Genomic DNA, 20,012 nt, shown 5'->3' on the forward strand with positions numbered 1-20,012 from the left:
GAGCTTCGTGGGCTTCTGAAAGAAAACGGCAAAGAAAACATTTCCGAGGCTTCTGTGTCAGGGAGTAGAGAGCCTTTGCGGTTTGGCCACGGATAGAGTGGACCAGCTGTGACTGGACGATGAGAGAAAAGCTGCTTCGGCTGCCCGGCTTCTTAGCTTACAGAGCAATGGGCGCGCACGAAACGGGAAGGCAAAGCAAGAAAAACGACACTTCCCGTCATGCCTCGGGGCACCGCGCCGCTGTCCCTCCTGCGTCACCGTCTCTTCCCCACGGAAGCAAAGCGAGCACTTCCGGGTTCGGCAATAACCTGGAGCCGGTGGCGTTAGGTCGGTCCTGCTGGGCCCTGTTCCGAAGCTCCGCCTTCGTCTCGGTCTTTCTAGAAACCCAGCTTTGCTCTTGGCCTGTGCCAAGCGGCTATTGCCCGGCCGTTGCGGCTGCCCTTGGGACAGTCCGCTGCACTGAAGCGGCGAGAGCTTTGCTCTGTGGAGGTTCGGGAGCTCGCGCAGAGAACAGGGAAGCCGGTTCCCGGAGTTGCGGCCCCGGCGCTGACCTTCCTTCTTTTTTCCCTCCCCGAGTGCAGCGTCTCAGACGCTAGTGTGAGCGCCCCCATGGCGGATACGGCCCCCAACGGCCCCCAAGGGGCGGGCGCAGTGGTAAGTGAACGGACAGGATCGTTTGGCTTAATTTGCAAGTTAGGAACGAGCTGGGAGTGTTGGAAGTTGGGTCCCGGGCGTTCCACCGGCTCATTGCTTTCGGGACTGGGATTAGTGACTCGGGTGGGGGTGGGGAGAGAGTCGATCGTGAGCTAAGACGTTAGACGGAGCTAAAGTTTCCCTTTCGGCAGCGACAACAGGCGGGCCTCCAGCAGTGGCCCTCACCTGTATGCCCACCTGCATGCCGAGGACAGAGGAGCGGGCCTTCTCGTCTCTTCCCACCCGTCGGTCTCTGTCCTAGGTCCCACGGTTGAAGATGCGACCTGAGATTGTGCTGTGACACACGCCTCATTCCGCACATGCGTGCTGGCAGAGAGCACGTCTGCCCCTTTTTAAGCAAAAGAAAGAGCGGTTTTCTCTCTTTTCCCCCTTCGTCATTTTACGAAGAGAAATATTAAGCTTATGTAAACTTTTATTCCTAGGATGCATATCAGCTGCTTACTGTCTTTTTTTTTTTTTTGTACCAGAAGCATAATTGTACTTAAACACTAGGCATGTGAATTCAGCGAATCACTTTTTTGAAAAAAATTTGCAGCATCTCTTCTCTGTGCACACCTTTTTATTTTGCTGAACCATTTCAGAGTTACATGCGTCATTATAATTAGTACTTTTGTACTAATGTACATAATGTACCATAATGTAGTACTTATGTAGAATATTTTTGTGTAGCCCACAATGCAGTTAATTCAAAAATTTTTGTAGTTCATTTTGCAAATTTAACGTTGCTACTTGTTACCACCTAATGTACAATTCATATTCAAATTTCCTCAATTGTCCTTTAAATTGCTTCCTTATCCAAACTCAGTCAAAAGCTTGCAATGTGTTTACTGGCCTTTGGTCCCTTTTAGTCTGGAATAATTCCTTTGTTCTTCTCTTACCATTTTTGTCTTACCAGAGTCCAGACCTGTTATTTTGCAGAATGCTCCTTAAATTGGAATTGTCTAATTTTTTGTCTCCCCCGCTCCCCCCACTAGATTCAGGTTAAATGCTTGGTAGAAATAGTAAATAAAAGAGATTTCATTCTTCTCAGGGCATTTCATATATATATCAGGAAGCATTTTATGTTGATTTATCCCATCACTGGAGTTTGGTCATTTGGCTTTGGTGGTGTCCACCAGATTTCTCTATTGTAAGGATAACTTACTCTCTTTGTGAATAAAAAGTATTCTGTGTCATGATACTTTAAGATTATGTGAATAATTTTTCACCTCAATATGTTTTTCACCCAAAGATTCATTGATATTTTTTGCCTGAATTATTTGTCATAGTCAGTTCACTCTTAAAATGTAAACCAATACATTTTCTTAGATCTTTTTTTTAACTGTGTAGTAAAAAATGCACATGCATAATGTTCTAAAATTAAATTTCAGACAATTGCGTAGAGTCTGAATATTTGTAGAGAAACTGAGCACTGTAAGCTGGATTCATCTTTTCACTTGACTTACTGGTGAACATTTAAATTTACAAGAGTAACACGTAGTAGGTTTGGATAGAATAAACCCAGAGGCATGTATCTGAAATTACCTGCATACTCTTAGAAAGCCTGCAATAAAATTAAAAACATCCTTGAATTTTAAAATACACTTGCATTTTTTCCCCAAAGTTTTTTATATCTTCTTTCGAAAGAGAATTAAAGTTAGATTGCTTCCAGCAGTGTTTGAGACTCCAGGTTAAAACCTATTAGGTTTGAAATCCTTTTTGTGTAAACATTGTTTCTAAAACATTAAATAGAATACAAAATAGCAGAATCCATCACACATAGTAAAAGTAAGTGTTGTTTTTGTGAAATTTTTATTTTATATACTCACATGTTTATGTTGGGTCTTGATGTAAAAATTGTTTATGTAGATTCTATCAAAAATTGTAAAAGCCACTTGAGAATTTGACTATGAAATACAGTTTGAGAAAATCAATTTTAAGTTACTGAATTTGTGTGATGGACACATCTTTTAGCAAAATGCAGCAAAAGAAAAGAAAGAATGAAGAAAAAGTGGAGAAGAAAGTGATATGTGGATGGTTAATCTCGGGCCACAGAAATCAGTGAAAGACTTGTCAGGGAGCTTTCAGAAGGAAGAAACTCACTGATGAAGAAACAATTGCGCTGAGAGTTATGCCTAGAAAAACAGTTGCTACAGGAGCGTTGAGACATTTTGAATAGGAATAACATTGCAAAATAGTCATCCTTGAGAACATAATTTGCAAGTTTCATTTACCTACAGTATTTTTCCTTTTAAATTCAGCAATTCATGATGGCCAACAAACTGGACACAGCGATGTGGCTTTCTCGCTTGTTCACAGTTTACTGCTCGGCTCTGTTCGTTCTGCCTCTGCTTGGGTGCGTATTACGGTGTTTCTGCCGTTGGTAGTCACCTGTTCAGTCATTTTTTTCTGGAATACCTTGTTAAACAGCCAGGGGTTTGATAAATAATAAAACAGATGTCTCACCCTTAAAGGTACTAATATTCTAGTAATAGTACCAACAGGAGGTATATTTTATGTGCTTTGTGAAAAGTAACACCACATTGAAAATCTGAGAGAAAATGAATGTGGGGATGAGGTCATGTTTTTTCGCTGTTTTGAGTGTTTAAGAGGAAGAGTGGCTGCTTTAGAAAATGCAGTAGGATATTGCGCATCAGTTATACTTCAGTAGAAATGGATGTTCAGTTGGGTATATGTATACAATGATGCTTCTAAAAAGCTTCAGATGAGTCACATACTTTTTTTTTCTATTAAGTAATAGATTTAGCTATTAGGTGTTGTGCAATTATGATGCAATTCACAAAGGAGGAAGAGGTATGGTAGCTGTTTACATCTCCTGATGATCTCTCCTCTGTAATTCACAGGTTGCATGAAGCAGCGAGCTTTTACCAGCGTGCTCTGCTGGCGAATGCTCTCACTAGCGCCCTGAGGCTGCACCAGAGACTGCCGCACTTCCAGTTAAGCAGAGCGTTCCTGGCCCAGGCTTTGTTGGAGGACAGCTGCCACTACCTGTTGTATTCACTCATCTTTGTCAATTCCTACCCTGTTACAAGTATCCTTTTTTACCGTTTTGATACTGAAATTGCCTACTGAATGTAGGGAGATCACTTTTGATTATTTTTTGCTACTGGAAGGATTCAGCAGTGAGGGTGTCCCATGAAGCCTGGGTTGGTTGGTTTGTTGGCACTTCATTTGAAAGAAGATACGTTAAGTGTAAGAGTTTCTGACTCTAAAATGTCAAGTCCAAATTTTGAAAAGGTGATTGGGAATTTTAAACTTTTTATATTTGATCTTATAAACTTCTCTGTTAGCAATGGATATTGCAAAATTCAGATTCAAAGCAACAAGCCCATGGAGGACTTATTTTCATATGTAAGTTTCTTTCATTTAATTCACACCTTCTTGGGAAGATGCCAGATGTCTTGCTTTAAGAAAAGATAAGCTAGAAACAAAAGGGAATTAATCAAGAAATAACTTATATTTAAGCCGAGAATGAGATAGTTAAGTAAAAAGAAATTAGTATTTGCTTTGAATAGCCTGTAGTGCAGGAGATGCTGGTTCGATTCCTGGGTTGGAAAGATCCTCTGGAGAAGGGATAGGCTACCCACTGCAGTATTCTTGGGCTACCCTGATGGCCCAGATGGTAAAGAATTAGCCTGCAATGCAGGGGACCTGAGTTTGATCCCTTGATTGGGAAGATCCCCTGGAGGATGACATAGCAACCCACTCCAGTATTCTTGCCTGGAGAATCCCCGTGGACAGAGGAGCCTGGCAGGCTCCAGTCCATGGGGTCAAAGAGAGTCAGACACAACTGAGCCACTCAGCACAGCACAAAGTAGAAAATAAGGACAGACTCTGGATTTTTGGAATTTGTATGTTTATACATTTCAGAAATGTGTTGTGGGGATAATAGGTATATTTTAAAATGGAGGGGAAGAGATTCTGCAGTTTGATGTTTGGGAAGCAATAGGTTTAACATCGTCAAACAGTTTTTACTGTGGGACCTTTGATATGGTAATGTGCATTGTGAGGCTAAGAGTTACCAGTCTTTCCTAAACTTAATCATTTTAATCGGTTGTCCACCCCCCTACCCAGCTCCCCTTGAATCATCCCTCAGGAAAATATTCTGTGAAGTGCTGCTCTTAAATGTTCTTGAATATTTATGATAAAACTGTACATAATGGAAAGCAAATAAAATATATCTCTAACACAAGTCTTAAAGAAAAGAGAATGGAAGGAAAATTTTTTTGAGCACCTATTTGCCAATGTATGTGAACTTGACGTATTTAATCCTTGCAACATTCTAAAGAAAACTATTATGAGCATTGTATTATTGATAAGTATACTGAGGCTCAAGGAGTTTAAAATAACCCGCCTGATACCACATTGGCAAGTGAATAGTAATGTAGGTAAAACTCACTAGATAATCCTTGTACTGCAGCCATAAGCACATTTGTTGACATATCATTGGATTGACCTGCTTTTATCAGTCACATTCATTGAGTTTCTTTACAATCAGCAATATTAAAATTCTTTCTTTTCTGAGATATAATGGAAAATTATTTAGAGATTCTTGTTTCTGCCTTTAGTAGCTTAAAGTTTCTTTGAAGCGAAGAATAGAAATGGTAGAAACTGTGTTTTCTAGATATTAATGTAGAGCAAATTGAACACATCAATTATGACCTCTGGGACAGTTTTACTGAGTGAATCTTGAGATGCTGTCAAATGACTCCTGACAATGAGGACAACCTCTCTGCCTTTTCTGTCCAGTTATTTGCTATGCCTTCTCTAGGGAATGTTGAAGATTAAGGATTTAATGTTCTTTAAATTCTTACTAGGAGGGGAGTATGTAGTGGGAATAACATAAGCTATTAATTGGCAAGAAATACTAATCTCTGATTCCTAAAGTAGTTAGATATTAACATTAGTAAAAGTGAGCCCAAAGTCATGTTGTGATCTTTGCTCTTAGGAAGGTGATATATTGTCCTTTTCCTGTTACATACTCTTTGTCCCTTGGAGAAGGCAATGGCACCCCACTCCAGTACTCTTGCCTGGAAAATCCCATGGGCGGAGGAGCCTGGTAGGCTGCAGTCTGTGGGGTCATGAAGAGTCAGACACGACTAAGCGACTTCACTTTCACTTTTCACTTTCATGCATTGGAGAAGGAAATGGCAACCCACTCCAGTGTTCTTGCTTGGAGAATCCCAGGGACGGGGGAGCCTGGTGGGCTGCCATCTATGGGGTCGCAGAGTTGGACACGACTGAAGCGACTTAGCAGCAGCAGCAGCTTTGTCCATTGAATTTTCTAAATAGTTTAACAATGAATGCTAAGATGATGAGTCTCTTATCAAGGATTTCTGAACTATAGACTGTTAGAGATAGGACTTATTAGAAACCCCTAGCTTTGATCACTGCAAATTCATACAACAGAAGACGGAACTTGGCCTAGGGAAATGAAGTTAGTGTCAGAGCCAAGAATGAGACCCAGATATCTTGACTCTGAATTTAGGATTCTGTTAAAAGTGTAAAGCTATTTTTATATATGTATGGTCTCTTCTCAGGAAATTGACATTTTATTTAATTCTTAAAAGTGACAGGGAAGATTTGGTCAGGATATTAATCGGAGAACTTTTATGTTAGTTAGAATTCTCACAGCACTCGGCTGTGGGCCAGTGTTTTACTTGCCAGTGGGAACCTAGGAACCTTTGGGTCCTAGATGATGAGTTACGGTTATAATGAATTTAATACTCAGATTGTGTCGTAGTGGTCATCAGTTCCCTCACACCAAGCTTCCAGTTGGTGTAGAAAAATATCATGGACTATTTTTTAGAAATTACTACTGTTTTGAGGACAAGTGTTTTTGCCATTCATGATTAACAGTCTATGTCATTTCATGGAAATAACTTGGACAAGTGGGGGTTTTTTGTTATCAACCTAGCAGAAGTTGGGATAAATAGAGTATTTTGAGCAATTTCCATTTTTTAAAAAAGCTAAAAGAAAATTGTATATAATAGCTATCACAAAAAGCCAAATAATGAAACTTAAAATAACGATTCTTTGCTCATGTCTATAATTAAAACTGATGAGATTCTCAATTGAGTATATATATAAACCAGATATACAATGTCTTTTATTTGCTCAGACTGAGAATACCTTAACCATGAAAGCTTGACTTTATAGTCAAGCTTTTATAAGCTTGATTGAACAGTATCTCAAAATAATGAAGTCCTTGTAGGAAAAAATGAATTAAAGATCTATAGTTGAGGAAAATTTGGGAACTACTTTTTAAACCATTACGCTATATTAAGTTGATGAAAGCAGTACAAAGACTGTGTTGTACTTGATGTACATAATTACTTGATGGCTAAGGTATTCTGTCCAGAATGACTATTGTGGGGTTAAAAGCCATATTACTTATCACTTTGAGGTAGCCTAGATTTTAGTTTAATTTAGCAAATGTTCACAATATTTTATATACTAGAAATAGGTGAAAAAACTTTTTCACTATTCATAAGAACTATGGGTTTAAAAAAAATGACTTTCTTTACAGATTTAAAAAAAAACTTCCGTTTATAAAGTATCAGTAAAACAGAAGCTGTCACTGAACTCATTTTAGCAGATGCCATTTCAGATCTGTATACTTGAACATAATACATACCCTATTGTGCAAAGTACTTGATGAATTTGTAATGTTTTCCTTAATTATTTTCTTCAGTGAGTATTTTCCCAGTCTTGTTATTTTCTTTGCTTCATGCTGCCACGTACACAAAAAAGATCCTTGATGTAAGTAAAACATTTTTGGCCTTGCCTTTTGACTCCCGGATTTACATGTAGTTGACACAAATTTGAGTTCTAAGACATTTGGGCATGTGTCTCAGAAAGTTCCTATGTTCCTTACAGACTTGCTCTGAATTAGTGATTTGAAAATTTTGGAATTTTTTATTGTTTCAATAAAATAGTACGTTTTGTCTTAATGGATTGTATCTAAAATCACTGCCCAGTTCCTGGAGGAGTTTCTGAAGTTTGAAATATATTTGATAAGTTGTCGGAAGTCTCTTGTTCTGTCAGTGATTTTAACATACTAGATGAGTAGAGTGTACTGAATTTCTTTACACTGATGTTCAAAACTACTGCTTTTCTAAAACATTTTCTTATTCCTGAGTCGGAACGTTTAGCCTAATAACTTCCATGTGCCAGGCAGATTGACTGCATGTACACTCAAGTTTAAATTAAAATACCCAGAAATTTGCATTGTGTTGGCCTTTTTCTTTATCTCCATAGTTCTTGGGTTACAGCAGTAATTGAACTTTGTGATTTCTATCTTTAATTAACTAAGGATCTCTGATACTTTATATTTCTGCATAGCCAGATTTTGTTATGGTTGAGAGAAATCACCACCACTTTTAGTGGAATAATCTAATCTTTCTTAAGGAAAATAAAGCATCAGTGAATGAAAAGGGCTTTTTTTAAAGTTCTCTATTTAATTCTTCAAAGATAGAAAATACATTAAAGCAGGAAAATATGTTAACTTTTGTCCCTAAATGTATAGTTTGTAAATTTTTATATCATCATTTTCAAATAATTGTCTTTTGGTTGTTATTGCATGTTAGATATGCCATTTATCTAAGGAAAGAAAATAATTGAGTGATCAAAAAATGCTTTCATGACTTCTAATACTTGTTTTCTTATGTTTTAAGGCAAAGGGTTCAAATAGTTTACCCCTGCTGAGATCTCTCTTGGATAAATTAAGCGCTAATCAACAGAATATTCTGAAATTCATTGCATGTAATGAAATATTCTTGATGCCTGCTACAGTTTTTATGCTTTTCAGGTAAGAATAAAGATACATTTGTTTTATTTAGGAGGCTGGTGTCTTAGTGAGTATAATAAATGTATCAACTCAAATGTTATGCTGCCTAAATCTGTTGAAGTCAGTCCTGCAGTGTAGAGCTGGGTGAACCTCAGCGGCCACCTTCTCACCTGATGGTCGAGAACTGCCACGCCCGTGCTGCTGCTGTAGCTGCCTGGAGTAAACCCAGGAGCTTGTCGTCGGTCTTGTTCCTTATGAGTTATTTAACATTTTGAAAATTATTTTCCAAGTAACTACTTTTGAAAGAGTCTTAGGCTAATTTAATCCACTGTAACATCACTGAGGTTATTTTTCCCACACTGGAGAAAAACCTGAAGAGTTAAGGTCTGGTATCGATAGTTGCCTGTTGCCCCCTCCTTATTTTGTCTGTTAGTTATGAGAATGCATAAGTAAGGAAAACCTTCATTTTTAAACTAGAACATTAAGATAGTATTGACCTCACTCTCTGTATTCCTGAATTTAAGTTATAAAACTACATTTCCCTCTTGAGGGCGAGGCTGATTTATGTTGTATGGCAGAAACTTAACGCAGCGTGGTTAAGCAGTTATGCTCCAATTAAAAACAAATTAAAAAAATGTAAAAATATGTAAAGGAAAATAGCTAAATAAAACTACATTTTTCCCAGATTATTGCTTTTTCAATATTCAGTTTCTCAGGTAATAGGACATGACAGATAAAAAACTAAAATTTCATTTGACTATGAATACTAGTTGTAATTCTGTCCTCTCCTCCTCAGAGCTAAGGAATTTGATCCGTGTACATACATGTAGTTATCTTAAAGTGCTTACACAGAGGGGGGGAAATGTATGTTGTTATTTGACGGGTGTATTTACGGGCTTTGCTTAGTTTTTTTTATACATCACAAGCGTCAGTCGTGTGCATCTTGCTTTGTTCACTTGTACAGTACGTTTTTGTGAGCTGTTTATTTTGACATTCACAGTTCTGGTTTGTTTTGTTTAATGGCTGTAGAGTATTCCATCATATTATTATGCTACATTTTATTACCCATTGCCCTGTTGATGGTCACTTGTTTTCAGATTTTTACTTTCCCAAATGTTGCTGCAGTAAACATTTTTTTACTTGTCTGCTTATACTTTTGTGTGAATCTATATATACTTGAGTCTAAGTTGGGTACATTTTATATTTAATAGACCATGTACCAAATTGCCCTCTAATAGATCGGTATTACCTGTTTTCCATAATCTCATTAGTTTGTAACAAACATTTTTGTCTATGAAATATTTCATTTTAATGTTCATTGCCTTGATTAACTAGTGAGGTTTTTATATACCAGCAGTTACTCCTTTCCTTAGCAGTGTTTCTTAAAGCTGGTAAGAGAATTTTCTAGATTTCCTCATAAATGCATCTGTACCATTGTAAATAATACTTTCCTCTGAAAATTCCAGGATCACCACATGTTGTTAAGCTGTGGGGTTCCAAACTAGATAATATAATCTAAATAGGCTCCTAGAATGGCACAATGGAAAAACTTCTTACTGAGTGTCAGGGAGCTGGATTCTGGTTGATTTGACCATTAACTAGGCCTTCTGGGCCTTGGTTTTCTACATTTGAAAAACTAATAGTAGTTGAAATTAGTAACTGCCAAAAATCCTTCCAATTGTAACATTCAATGAATGTTAAGTATGGAATTTGATGCAACTGTATTTGTCTATTATTCAACTCTGGAATTTTCACCCTAGAAGTTAGTACATCTTTTTTGTGATCCTCATCATACACTTAAACATTTTAATTGGTGAAGGGAACTTTTTGCCCTCTTACTTTCTTGCTCATTTTTCTGTGTTTTTGGGTCACCTGGTCTTGGGTGTCCCCAGGTTCTGTGATTTGTTTTATGTACCTGAGTGAAAGTTAAAATGTCGCTACCAAAACTAACTCTACTTGTGGAGATAATTGGTGTCTATTCAGGTTAATAAACAGAACAGTTTGTTCTCCTTTCAAGTAAGCTGAAGAGAGTTATTATGAAATGCTGAGATGCCAAGCTCACTTAAACAAAAAACGTCATTATTGGAACTGTAGATAATTTTTTGTTGGCATACCAAGTTTTTCCTATATTGGTATATTAAGTCAGTTGTGGTACTTAGTCCTTTATTTAAACACTTACAATGTACAAATTGATTTTAATTTTTAAGATTACTGTAAAGGAAATGAGAATTTACCAAAATATTTAAATAGAAGAATCATGTTGTTGTTTTAAAAAAGTAAAACTAAGTAATAAAGTATTATTCAATTTCCTAACAAGAGAAGCTATTAAGGGTTCAAGTATGTCACTTTAATATAACACATTATAAAATTAAACATTTCAAGTCATTATTCCTTAAATGCTACCTTTCATGGTAGAAGCACAGTCTTAATATTAGAAGGCCTTGTTATTAAGTTAAATTTGTAGCAATAGTGCATAAAACTGTGTATTTAGAAGTGAACAGTTCATGAGTTTATCCAACACATGTGGTCTGTGAGTTAGTTTATCTTACATAATACACACGCATGTGCAAAGACAGATAAAAGGATGATCATTTTGGGTTTGTTCATTAGTAGAGAGCTTGTTAGTACATGCATAAAATGGAATATTTCAGGTTGTAAACAGAATAAGATAATTTGTGTGTTGTGGTAGAGGATGGTCGCTAAGAAACAATAAATTTTAAATTGGTTGAGAACTGTAGGTAGGGTTTTCCCCATGGATCCTCTCCCCCCTGCCCCTGCCCCCGCCCCCGCGTCCCCGCCCCAGCCCTCCCGGTCCTCACCAGCGCTGAGCTGGGTCTCTGAGCTGAGCGGAGAGCTCCCGCCCGCCGTCTGTCTACACCTGCTGGTGTGCGTGTCAGCGCTGCACTCAGCTTGCTCCATCCTCTTCTCCCCGCCTGTGTTCACACGTCCATTCTCTGCCTTCTCCACTCCTGCCCTGCGAGCAGGTCCATCAGTCCCATTGTTCGAGATTCCGTATGTGTGCGTCAATATGTGATCCTTATTTTTCTCTTTCTGACTTATTCCCTCTGTATGACAGACTCTAGGTACATCCACAGGGTTCCTCATCTTTAAAATAGGAATGATAATATCACTTCCTTCCTAGAGTTAACTGGGTTCAGTGCATTACAGAGTAAGCACTGCGTGTTAGCCATTATATACACTTATTTATGTAAATTTCTTGAAGGATATATTAGAGACTCTGCTGTAATAACTTTGAGGACGGAACTAACTTGGAGATGGAAAATTTGTGTTTCATTGAATATTCTTTTCTCCTTAATGTGTTCTGTAATGCCTCTGTTTTTCAATTTACAGAGTTAAAGTTTTATCACATGATTTATTGGAGAAAGTAGATATATTTAGTTATAAATTTATAATCATGTAAATTTTTATTATGAAAGTAATACAGTTGGGGGGCAGGGAGGCTAAAAAGGAGGATTGCCTGGAGTCTGGTGGTTAGGACCCGGTGCTTCTACTGCAGGGGGCTGGGATTTGATCCCTGCTCAGGGAACTAAGATCCCCAAGCTATGTGGCTCTGCCAGGGGTGAGTGGGGAGGCTAAAAAAATTTAACCTAAAAATCAAACCACATTTAGCATCTTGATGCATTTGTTGTTCTCCAGATTTTTAAAATACAGTTGTAATAATATGTATAGCTTTATATCCTGCTTTCTTCAGAGTTCCTGTATAGTTTTCAGTAGTCAAGATTTTAAGTAATTGCATACTGAATCCATCAAATATACATATCATTTACTTAGCCCTGCTACCCAGCTGGGCTTCCCTGGTGGTCCAGATGGTGAAGAATCTGCCTGCAATGCAGGAGACCCAGGTTCAGTCCTTGGCTGGAGAAGAGCCCCTGGAGAAGGCTGCCCACTCCAGCATTCTTGCCTGGAGACCGTCAGTTTGTTGCCGTGTTTTATTTGTGGTTGTTCTAGTGAACGTCTTAAGATAGTTTTTCCTAGGAAAGGATTCCAGACTTAGAATTTCATGAACATGTATATGACTCTTGGGGTATTATGATTGTGATTTTAACCAAGAAAAATAAATAGTATAGGCTATGTTTAGCCTATACTCAAATTTACTAGTGAGCCTATATGGTTTTATTAATTTTCTTATTTGTTTATACCAAATAAACTACTTTTCATTTTAAATATTTTATAAAAAGTTTTAAAACTTGATTACCAATTGTTAGTGGCAGTTTTTGAAGCATTTATATAACATTCTCTGATTTATTTAGTAGCTTTAAAAAATTTAACAATACCTACATGAATAACTTGGACTTAGATATGATAGATATTATTATGATCATTTGATGAATGTAAACACATACATTGTCCAGTTAAGTTGCCTTTAAATTTTGAGTATACATATGAATCGATAATGTGTATTTATTTCCCTTGTATTTGTTTATTTCAGTGGTCAAGGAAGTTTGTTCCAGCCTTTTATATACTATAGATTCCTTACTCTGCGATACTCCTCTCGAAGAAATCCATATTGTCGGTAAGCTTGTGATTAGTTTAAATCTGTTTTATTTATTAATAGTATTGTGAAATATACCATTTGTAATTTTTAAGACTTGTTTAACTTTTATGTTAGAATTTAGAAGCAAGCAATGTTTTTGCGAATCTAAGTTCTAGGATTGATGAGGAGGTGCTTGCTTTTCAGCCATTAAGACCAAAGTTTTCTTGACCACATCTAAAGCAGTGCTAAAGCGTAAGGAATTTAAAACTGTGGGACAAAAGTCTCCCTCTCCTGGTGCTGTCCTAGTTGAGGAAATACATCGCAAATAAGAAAGGAAACAAGTGCAGATGTGGTATTCACACATTAACCTGTGATGAATTGTCATGGTTATTCTATCAGTACTGTAGTCCACAAGAGGGGAGAGATCCTTGAGCCAGAAGAGAGAAGAGCCCAGGAAAGTTTCACAAAGTATTTTAATTTGTTCTGGAAGGACTAAAGACTTCCAGTAGACAGTGAGAATAAGGAACAGCGATTTAGGTAGAAGAGTAGGAGCACGACTTCAGAGGCCGGAAGATGAAAACAGTTCAAGGGGCGCTTGTGTAGACTTGTCTGACCGCAAGGGGAATTCTGAGTGGTAAGTGGTTAGAGCAGAGATTTAAAAGGTGTATTGGAACCGTATCGTAAACTGCTTGAGCCTCAGGGTAAGAAGTTTGGAACTTAGTACTTTTTAGATGTAAGGAGTGATGGTGGGCTACCATCATGGGGTCACGGAGTCTGACACGACTCAGCAGCTGAATGACAGCAACATTTATAGAGCGTCTTCTGTGTTGCCTCCTTGGAACTTCACTGTGACTCCAGTAAGTACATATTCCCATCTTTCGGATGAGGAAAGCTCTCAGAGGCAGTATGTTCTTTTAAGGAAATGGTAGGAAGGATTGCTCATTATTTTAGATAACTTTCACATTCTTGCTCTCTTTTTTTAGACCTAGTTGAATTTGCCTAAGTCAGATGTGAAGATTATGTGACTCTACCATGAAGGAAATACAAATCATCCCTAATCTCAGTCCTTAGAGAGCCATTTATTAAATCATGAATATTTTCCCTAAAAAAGGACACAGGTGTTGATTTGGGGAGTTTTAATTCTGTATGTTGCCTGAAGTACATCTTGATTATTACTTCTTCAGATTCTTTAGTGGGAAAGTCCTTTATCAGCATTTACTCTTGAATCACATTGCTTTTTCATTGAGTTTCTGAAAGAAAAACTATTTTATGTTGCAGGACCTTGTTTAATGAACTGAGGATTGTTGTTGAACACCTTATAATGAAGCCTGCTTGCCCACTCTTTGTGAGAAGACTCTGTCTCCAGAGCATCGCCTTTATAAGCAGACTGGCACCAACAGTTGCATAGTGTGACGTCTAGCTAAGTTACATATAATACAAATAAGCATTGTTAGCTGCTGGTACTTCTGCTAGGGATGGTTAATTCCAGGTGTAAAACTGACCTCAGTGCAATTTACATAATTTACATAAATGCATCTCAAAAGTAATCATTTTCCTGGCATGTTAAATCAAGCCTTTCGAACACTTGCTGAGAAACTTTATTGTGATGTGTTGTTAATAGTTAAGGAAGTTTGGATCTTGTGATAAATGTATCAAGAATTCTTTAGATGCTCCTGTGCCTTTATCATGAAGTACATTTGTCTGGTAAAAATAGCTCTAAAAGTTCGTTTTCATCTAATTGGTAACCTGAATTTACATCTGGCATGAGTTCATTATGGTAATATTAACATGTAAATTCAGTATACTTTGAGACAGTATTCTTTTGCCATTCAGTAATTTTGGTTGATGGTTGTAGCAAAAACACGTCCCTGTTCCTGTGTTTAATTTCAAAGTGCTTTTATGTAGATTTTGTACTGCTTCATTAGGACACATTTATTTTGGATTTCTTTATGTATCTTATACTATGACCTTCCAAAATTTTATTTTCATATTTACTTCTACTTGGTGGTTTTTTTTTTTCTTAAAGGCCCAACTGAAAGGTCGTTAACCAGCTAGGTAAATACTTGGGGTCACCGGAGCCTTTTACATCAGGGAGCAGTAGTCATAAGTTTTCCTCTCAGAGACGGGTTGAGTAACATTTCTCAGATAATAAATCCTCCTTTCAGGATTGTGGGTGCAATTACTTAGATCAGATTCTTGACTGCCAGTTTTCTCCGTTTCTTAGGCTTGAATTTTCATAGACAGTTGCACCAGTTCAGGTGCCCTTTGAAAGGAATGTCAGTGAAGATTGAGCTATGACTGAACTTTGTATCTATTCTGAAATAATAATGAAGATCATACATACTTAGCCATCAAATTTCATTTAAAAGATTAAATAGGAAGGTTTATAGGTAAGGTTATTGATTGGGAATGGGGCCAGAGGAGTTGTGGGGGAAATAGTGTGCATTTCAGTCTTGTAATGCCTGGATAAATTTAGAGAAATTGGATGTATTATGCAACTGGGATTTGAGTTGTTTAACATGTGAAACACGTTTGTTGAGCTTCCATCAACTCCTTTTAAAATTCATTCTGACCTTTATTTATTATTGCATGATTGGAAATGTTTAAAACATTGCAAAATGTTAATGCAGAGTAATGTAATGGTTTTTGTAACCAGTTTTCTTCTATGTGCATGTAATTTGGATTTCTCAAATATGCTCAGTGACTTAGCAGTAACATCAGTTTTCTTTTTATGCAACTTTTTGATCTATAGAAATGTGATACCTACTTGATAGCTCAACTGTAACCAGCTATTTTTGTAATTTTGTAATATCTACAAAATTAGAGAAGCCTCATAATACACAGTCGATTGTTGGGGGGCACTCTCATTATCACTATGTATGTAATCTGATGGTTTTAAAAACTAAATTTTCTAGAGCAATAAAGTAACTTTAATGTTAAGTAAACAATATATTATTTCTAATGATGTTTTTAAAAATTTGAATTATATCAAGAAATTATGGCAGCTGAAGGCATATTTATATTTTAAGTTACTAAGTTTCTTTGTTTTCTACAATTTTTTTTTTATCTTGAGATAATTTTAGATTTGTAGAGAAGTTGTAAAAAATAGTAGTGTTTCTGTATATCCTTTACTCATCTTCCCCTTGTATTAACAGATTCCATAACTATACAAGATTTATCAGAACTAAGAAATTAACCCTGGGACAATACTATTAACTACTAAGATGTGGAACTTACATTTTACCAGTTTTTCCATTTATTGATTTTCTTTTTGTGTGTTCTCTTTTAACCATGATTGTTTCTTTTAATGATATGTTAAGTGTGCCTCTGTTTTTATTTTTTCTTCTTTATTTTGAAAATTATTATTGATCAAAAAGATTTTCCTAAAGGAAATAATTTAGGTGGGTTTTAACAAAAAGAATTTAACATTAATACTATTAAAATTTAAAACTCTGTGCTTCAGAAGTTGAGGCTTTTATCATATAATGGGATTATACTTCTGATATATTTTTTAAAGAAAAGTTTGGTTTATAAATAAGCTTCCCTGGTGTCTCAGAGGGTAATGAATCTGCCTGCAGTGCAGGAGACCCAAGTTCAATCCCTGGGTCTGGAAGATACCCTAGAGAAGGAAATGGCAACCCACTCCATTGTTCTTGCCTGGAATATTTCATGGACAGAAGGGCCTGGTGGGCTACAGTCCATGAGGCTGCAAAGAGTGGGACACAACTGAGCAACTAACACTTTCACTTTCCTTTCACTAAACTCATGGAAAAGTAAGTCCTACAATTTGAGCATTACCAGATGTTTAGTTTGTGTGAACTTGTAGTTAGGAATTTTGCAGTATGAATATGCACAGTCAGCTCATTTGACATCTGAAAGTACAGTGTAACTTTATCAGGTTAAAATTAAGGAAATACAGGAACTTCCTGGTTATCCAGTGGTTAAGACTCCACCTTTCCAATGCAGAGTGTGCGAGTTCAAGCCCCGGTCAGGGAACTATGACCTCACATGCCGCGAGGTCAAAAAAATAAAATTGTATGTCTTGGATGTCATTTACACAATGCAAAATGTTTAACAAAAAAGGAACTTATTATAATAGAGTATATAGAATGAGTGTACTAGGAAAAGTTACAGCTGCATAGCTGAATTTATTTTTATGTGTTTAAAAAAAGTTGGTTTAACATCTGGAACATCTGATTGTTAGGGGGTTGTATCGTGCTGCTGTCCTAGCCCTTTTAAATATTGAACCTTGGACAGGTGTAGGCCTCATACAGAATCTACTTTATTCTAACAAAGATTCTGTGTTCCTTTTGTATGCTTGATTCCTCATGAATTTTAAATATTTAACATCAGTCCAAAGAGAAATTTCTTAAATAAAGTTTTGAGATCAGAATGAATGAAACTTAATTTTGAGGGATGTGGTAAAGATCCTTATGTAATGCTAACGAATGTGTTTTAATTAACATAGGTCTGAAGCTCCTCGCCACCCACTACCCAAAGCCCTTTTTGATCTGCTAGCTTAATGCTGTCACCCAAATTGAGGCTGATTTTTATTCTGTGATGAAAACCTCAAGGGAGAAAGTAACCAGTTATGCTGATGAGCAGTAGGTGGCACTCTTTCTTCAAGTAGTCCCCAGCTGTTTCTCATGCCATGTTGGAAGGTTAAATGCCACTAAATCCTGAGTCAGCCATAAAACATTATAATAAGGACCTGAATTCCATGCTTCTCTTTAATATGTAATTATTCAGCATTCAGTAAATATTTAGTAGGCATTTACTCTTGAGTACATTTTTAAATACAAAAATGTTCAAAAGCTGGAATAAGCCCCCTGTTAATACCCGCTTCCCAGGTAAATAGCATAGGCCGCAGTTGGTGGTGTCGCTCAGATCATGGGCTCGCTGCTGTTTTTGTTTCCCTAAGTGCCTAAGTTACCTAAACACGTCAGTTATAAAGTTGTTCTTTCACCTTCATTTTCAGGTATATAGGAAATGGTACTTAATGTTTTTCACGGTCATTTCTTAGGTAAACAAGGTACACCCAGTTCCACCTCTTAAAATTAAGACTTCACAGTGATACAAAAGCATGTCAATAATTTTGGATATTAGGAATGCTGCCTAGATTTGTAAATTCAGTTTGAGTTACAGAGATAGCTAATTTCATTTAACACCTCACTGGAATTTCTCTAGAATTAAGAGAATTCTGAGAGGCTATACGATAGCATAGTTCAATGGATTTAGTGTATACCAAAGGCATATATGTTTTGTAAATCCAGGAGTTATTTCCAGAAATTATTTTAATGATCAGTCCTCTTCTAGTATTCTGGGTGGAAAGTTGTAATTGGATCTGGTATTAAGGATAGGAAAGAAGCTGCTCAATGTTTGGGAAGTTTCCTGGTGGTAGTTGTTCTGTGACGTGTATCTTCTAAGCTGGTATTCAGGAGGGTACTTAGAAGGAACACATCTCTGTGTGAGGGATTAATTCTAGAGTAGTCTTTCTGCTCTTAGGGAGTGCACATAGGAAAACCGACCTGCATTGAATATGTGTTGATGTGACCAGAGATAAAGTACAGTATTTTTTTGGTCTATAACAGTTTCTTTTTCTTAGAAAATGATAGAAAAAAAATTGTTGCTAGATATCTTTGCTGGAATCTAAAAATTAGCTTATATTCCAGGAGAAGGAAAGGCCCAAGAATCATTTTACTTTTTCCATCATAGTTTTCTGAAGCTACTTTTTTTAAATACATATATATGCTCAGTACATTTGAACTAACTTTTTTTTCCCTTGGTTCATAACAGTTTAAATTCCAAACTTTGACTATTTTCTTTTGTAATTTTAAGATAAACGCTTTTGACATGGATTTTTGCTTACGTTTTTATTTGTAAGTTGAGACCAAATGGTCAAAGTCTTAGGCAGGCAACATTTGTGATATGTATATATTGGAACAAATGTAAAAGGGCCACAAAGATTAGAGAGTCATAGAAAATTGCTTGATTATAATAAATGCATTGCTTCTGGTGCTCTATATAATGGGATATATTGAACTAAATTTGTATATACAGTATGTCAGCATTTCTTAGTAACTTCTCTTGAATCCATTTTTAATATATTATACAGGTTGGGGAGTTATATACTCTTCAGGCCAATACTATCCAGATTATATAAATTTATAAAATAAATTGAAAAATTCATCATTACTGTGTATTCAAGACCAAAGCACATAAATGCTAATGTAGGGCTCAGAGGGGAAATATACTGCTCCTGAATATTTGAGAAAATGTGAAGTCCTTTCAAGAAAATCTAATAAACATAATAATCATAGCCTGCTGACACTAAGGAAAAAGGACCTCATTCACTATTTTATGCAGTGATTTAGTGGTCCCTACTGATTTCCAAATTGGATCACTGTAGTAAATTATCTATGCTGGTACCTGTGAAAGTAAGCCCTGGGATCCATATTTGTTTTGTGTTCTGCTTAAATCAGCAAGAATGATAAATTTGATGGTGTGAAATTGGAAGTGTCAAGGGCTTTCTCTGGTGATTGAGCAAAATAATGTCTCCACTTATAATTTATTGTGACCCTTTTCCACTGTATGTGCTTTGTGTATCTCATATTTATTTCAATACAAATTAAATTGTTGTTCCTTCATCTGTATTGTTATATCTAAGATTTTATTGATGTAAAAATCAAATTGTGTAATAAAAAAATCTCTGGATTTAAGCTGATTTGATAATGTTATGTTGCAAAAAAACATTTACAATTAGAATTTAGTTTTCTATTGTGCTTCATGGCCTTGTTGTTAGAATAACATGAATGTGAACTCTTCTGTTTTCTTCAGCTCATCACAAATAAGAAGACTGGTATAATTTTGTGATCTAGTATGAAACTGAAAAAAAAATGTGGCCTAGGGTGAGACTGGAAAAAAAAGAAAAATTATATCTCTTAAGCTATTGGCTTGCTCGCTCCCCTGTACTTTTTTATCTAGTGAAATTTATAGGCTAATGGATGAGTTATT

The 20,012-nt window shown here is 36.5% G+C and overlaps 1 protein-coding gene across 1 annotated transcript; it reads left to right on the plus strand.

The window, feature by feature from the left end:
* The first annotated feature begins 284 nt into the window (after window positions 1-284).
* On the plus strand, window positions 285-19,717 carry TMEM33 (transmembrane protein 33). The gene is made up of 7 exons (XM_043871067.1): window positions 285-654; window positions 2,955-3,049; window positions 3,558-3,745; window positions 7,409-7,476; window positions 8,391-8,524; window positions 12,954-13,037; window positions 14,277-19,717. Exons 1-7 carry the CDS (start codon window positions 610-612, stop codon window positions 14,404-14,406), a joined length of 744 nt encoding a protein of 247 aa, XP_043727002.1. The 5' UTR covers window positions 285-609; the 3' UTR covers window positions 14,407-19,717.
* Window positions 19,718-20,012: the final 295 nt, after the last annotated feature.

The sequence above is a fragment of the Cervus elaphus genome, chromosome 17, assembly GCF_910594005.1.
Source record: "Cervus elaphus chromosome 17, mCerEla1.1, whole genome shotgun sequence".
Taxonomy (NCBI): domain Eukaryota; kingdom Metazoa; phylum Chordata; class Mammalia; order Artiodactyla; family Cervidae; genus Cervus; species Cervus elaphus.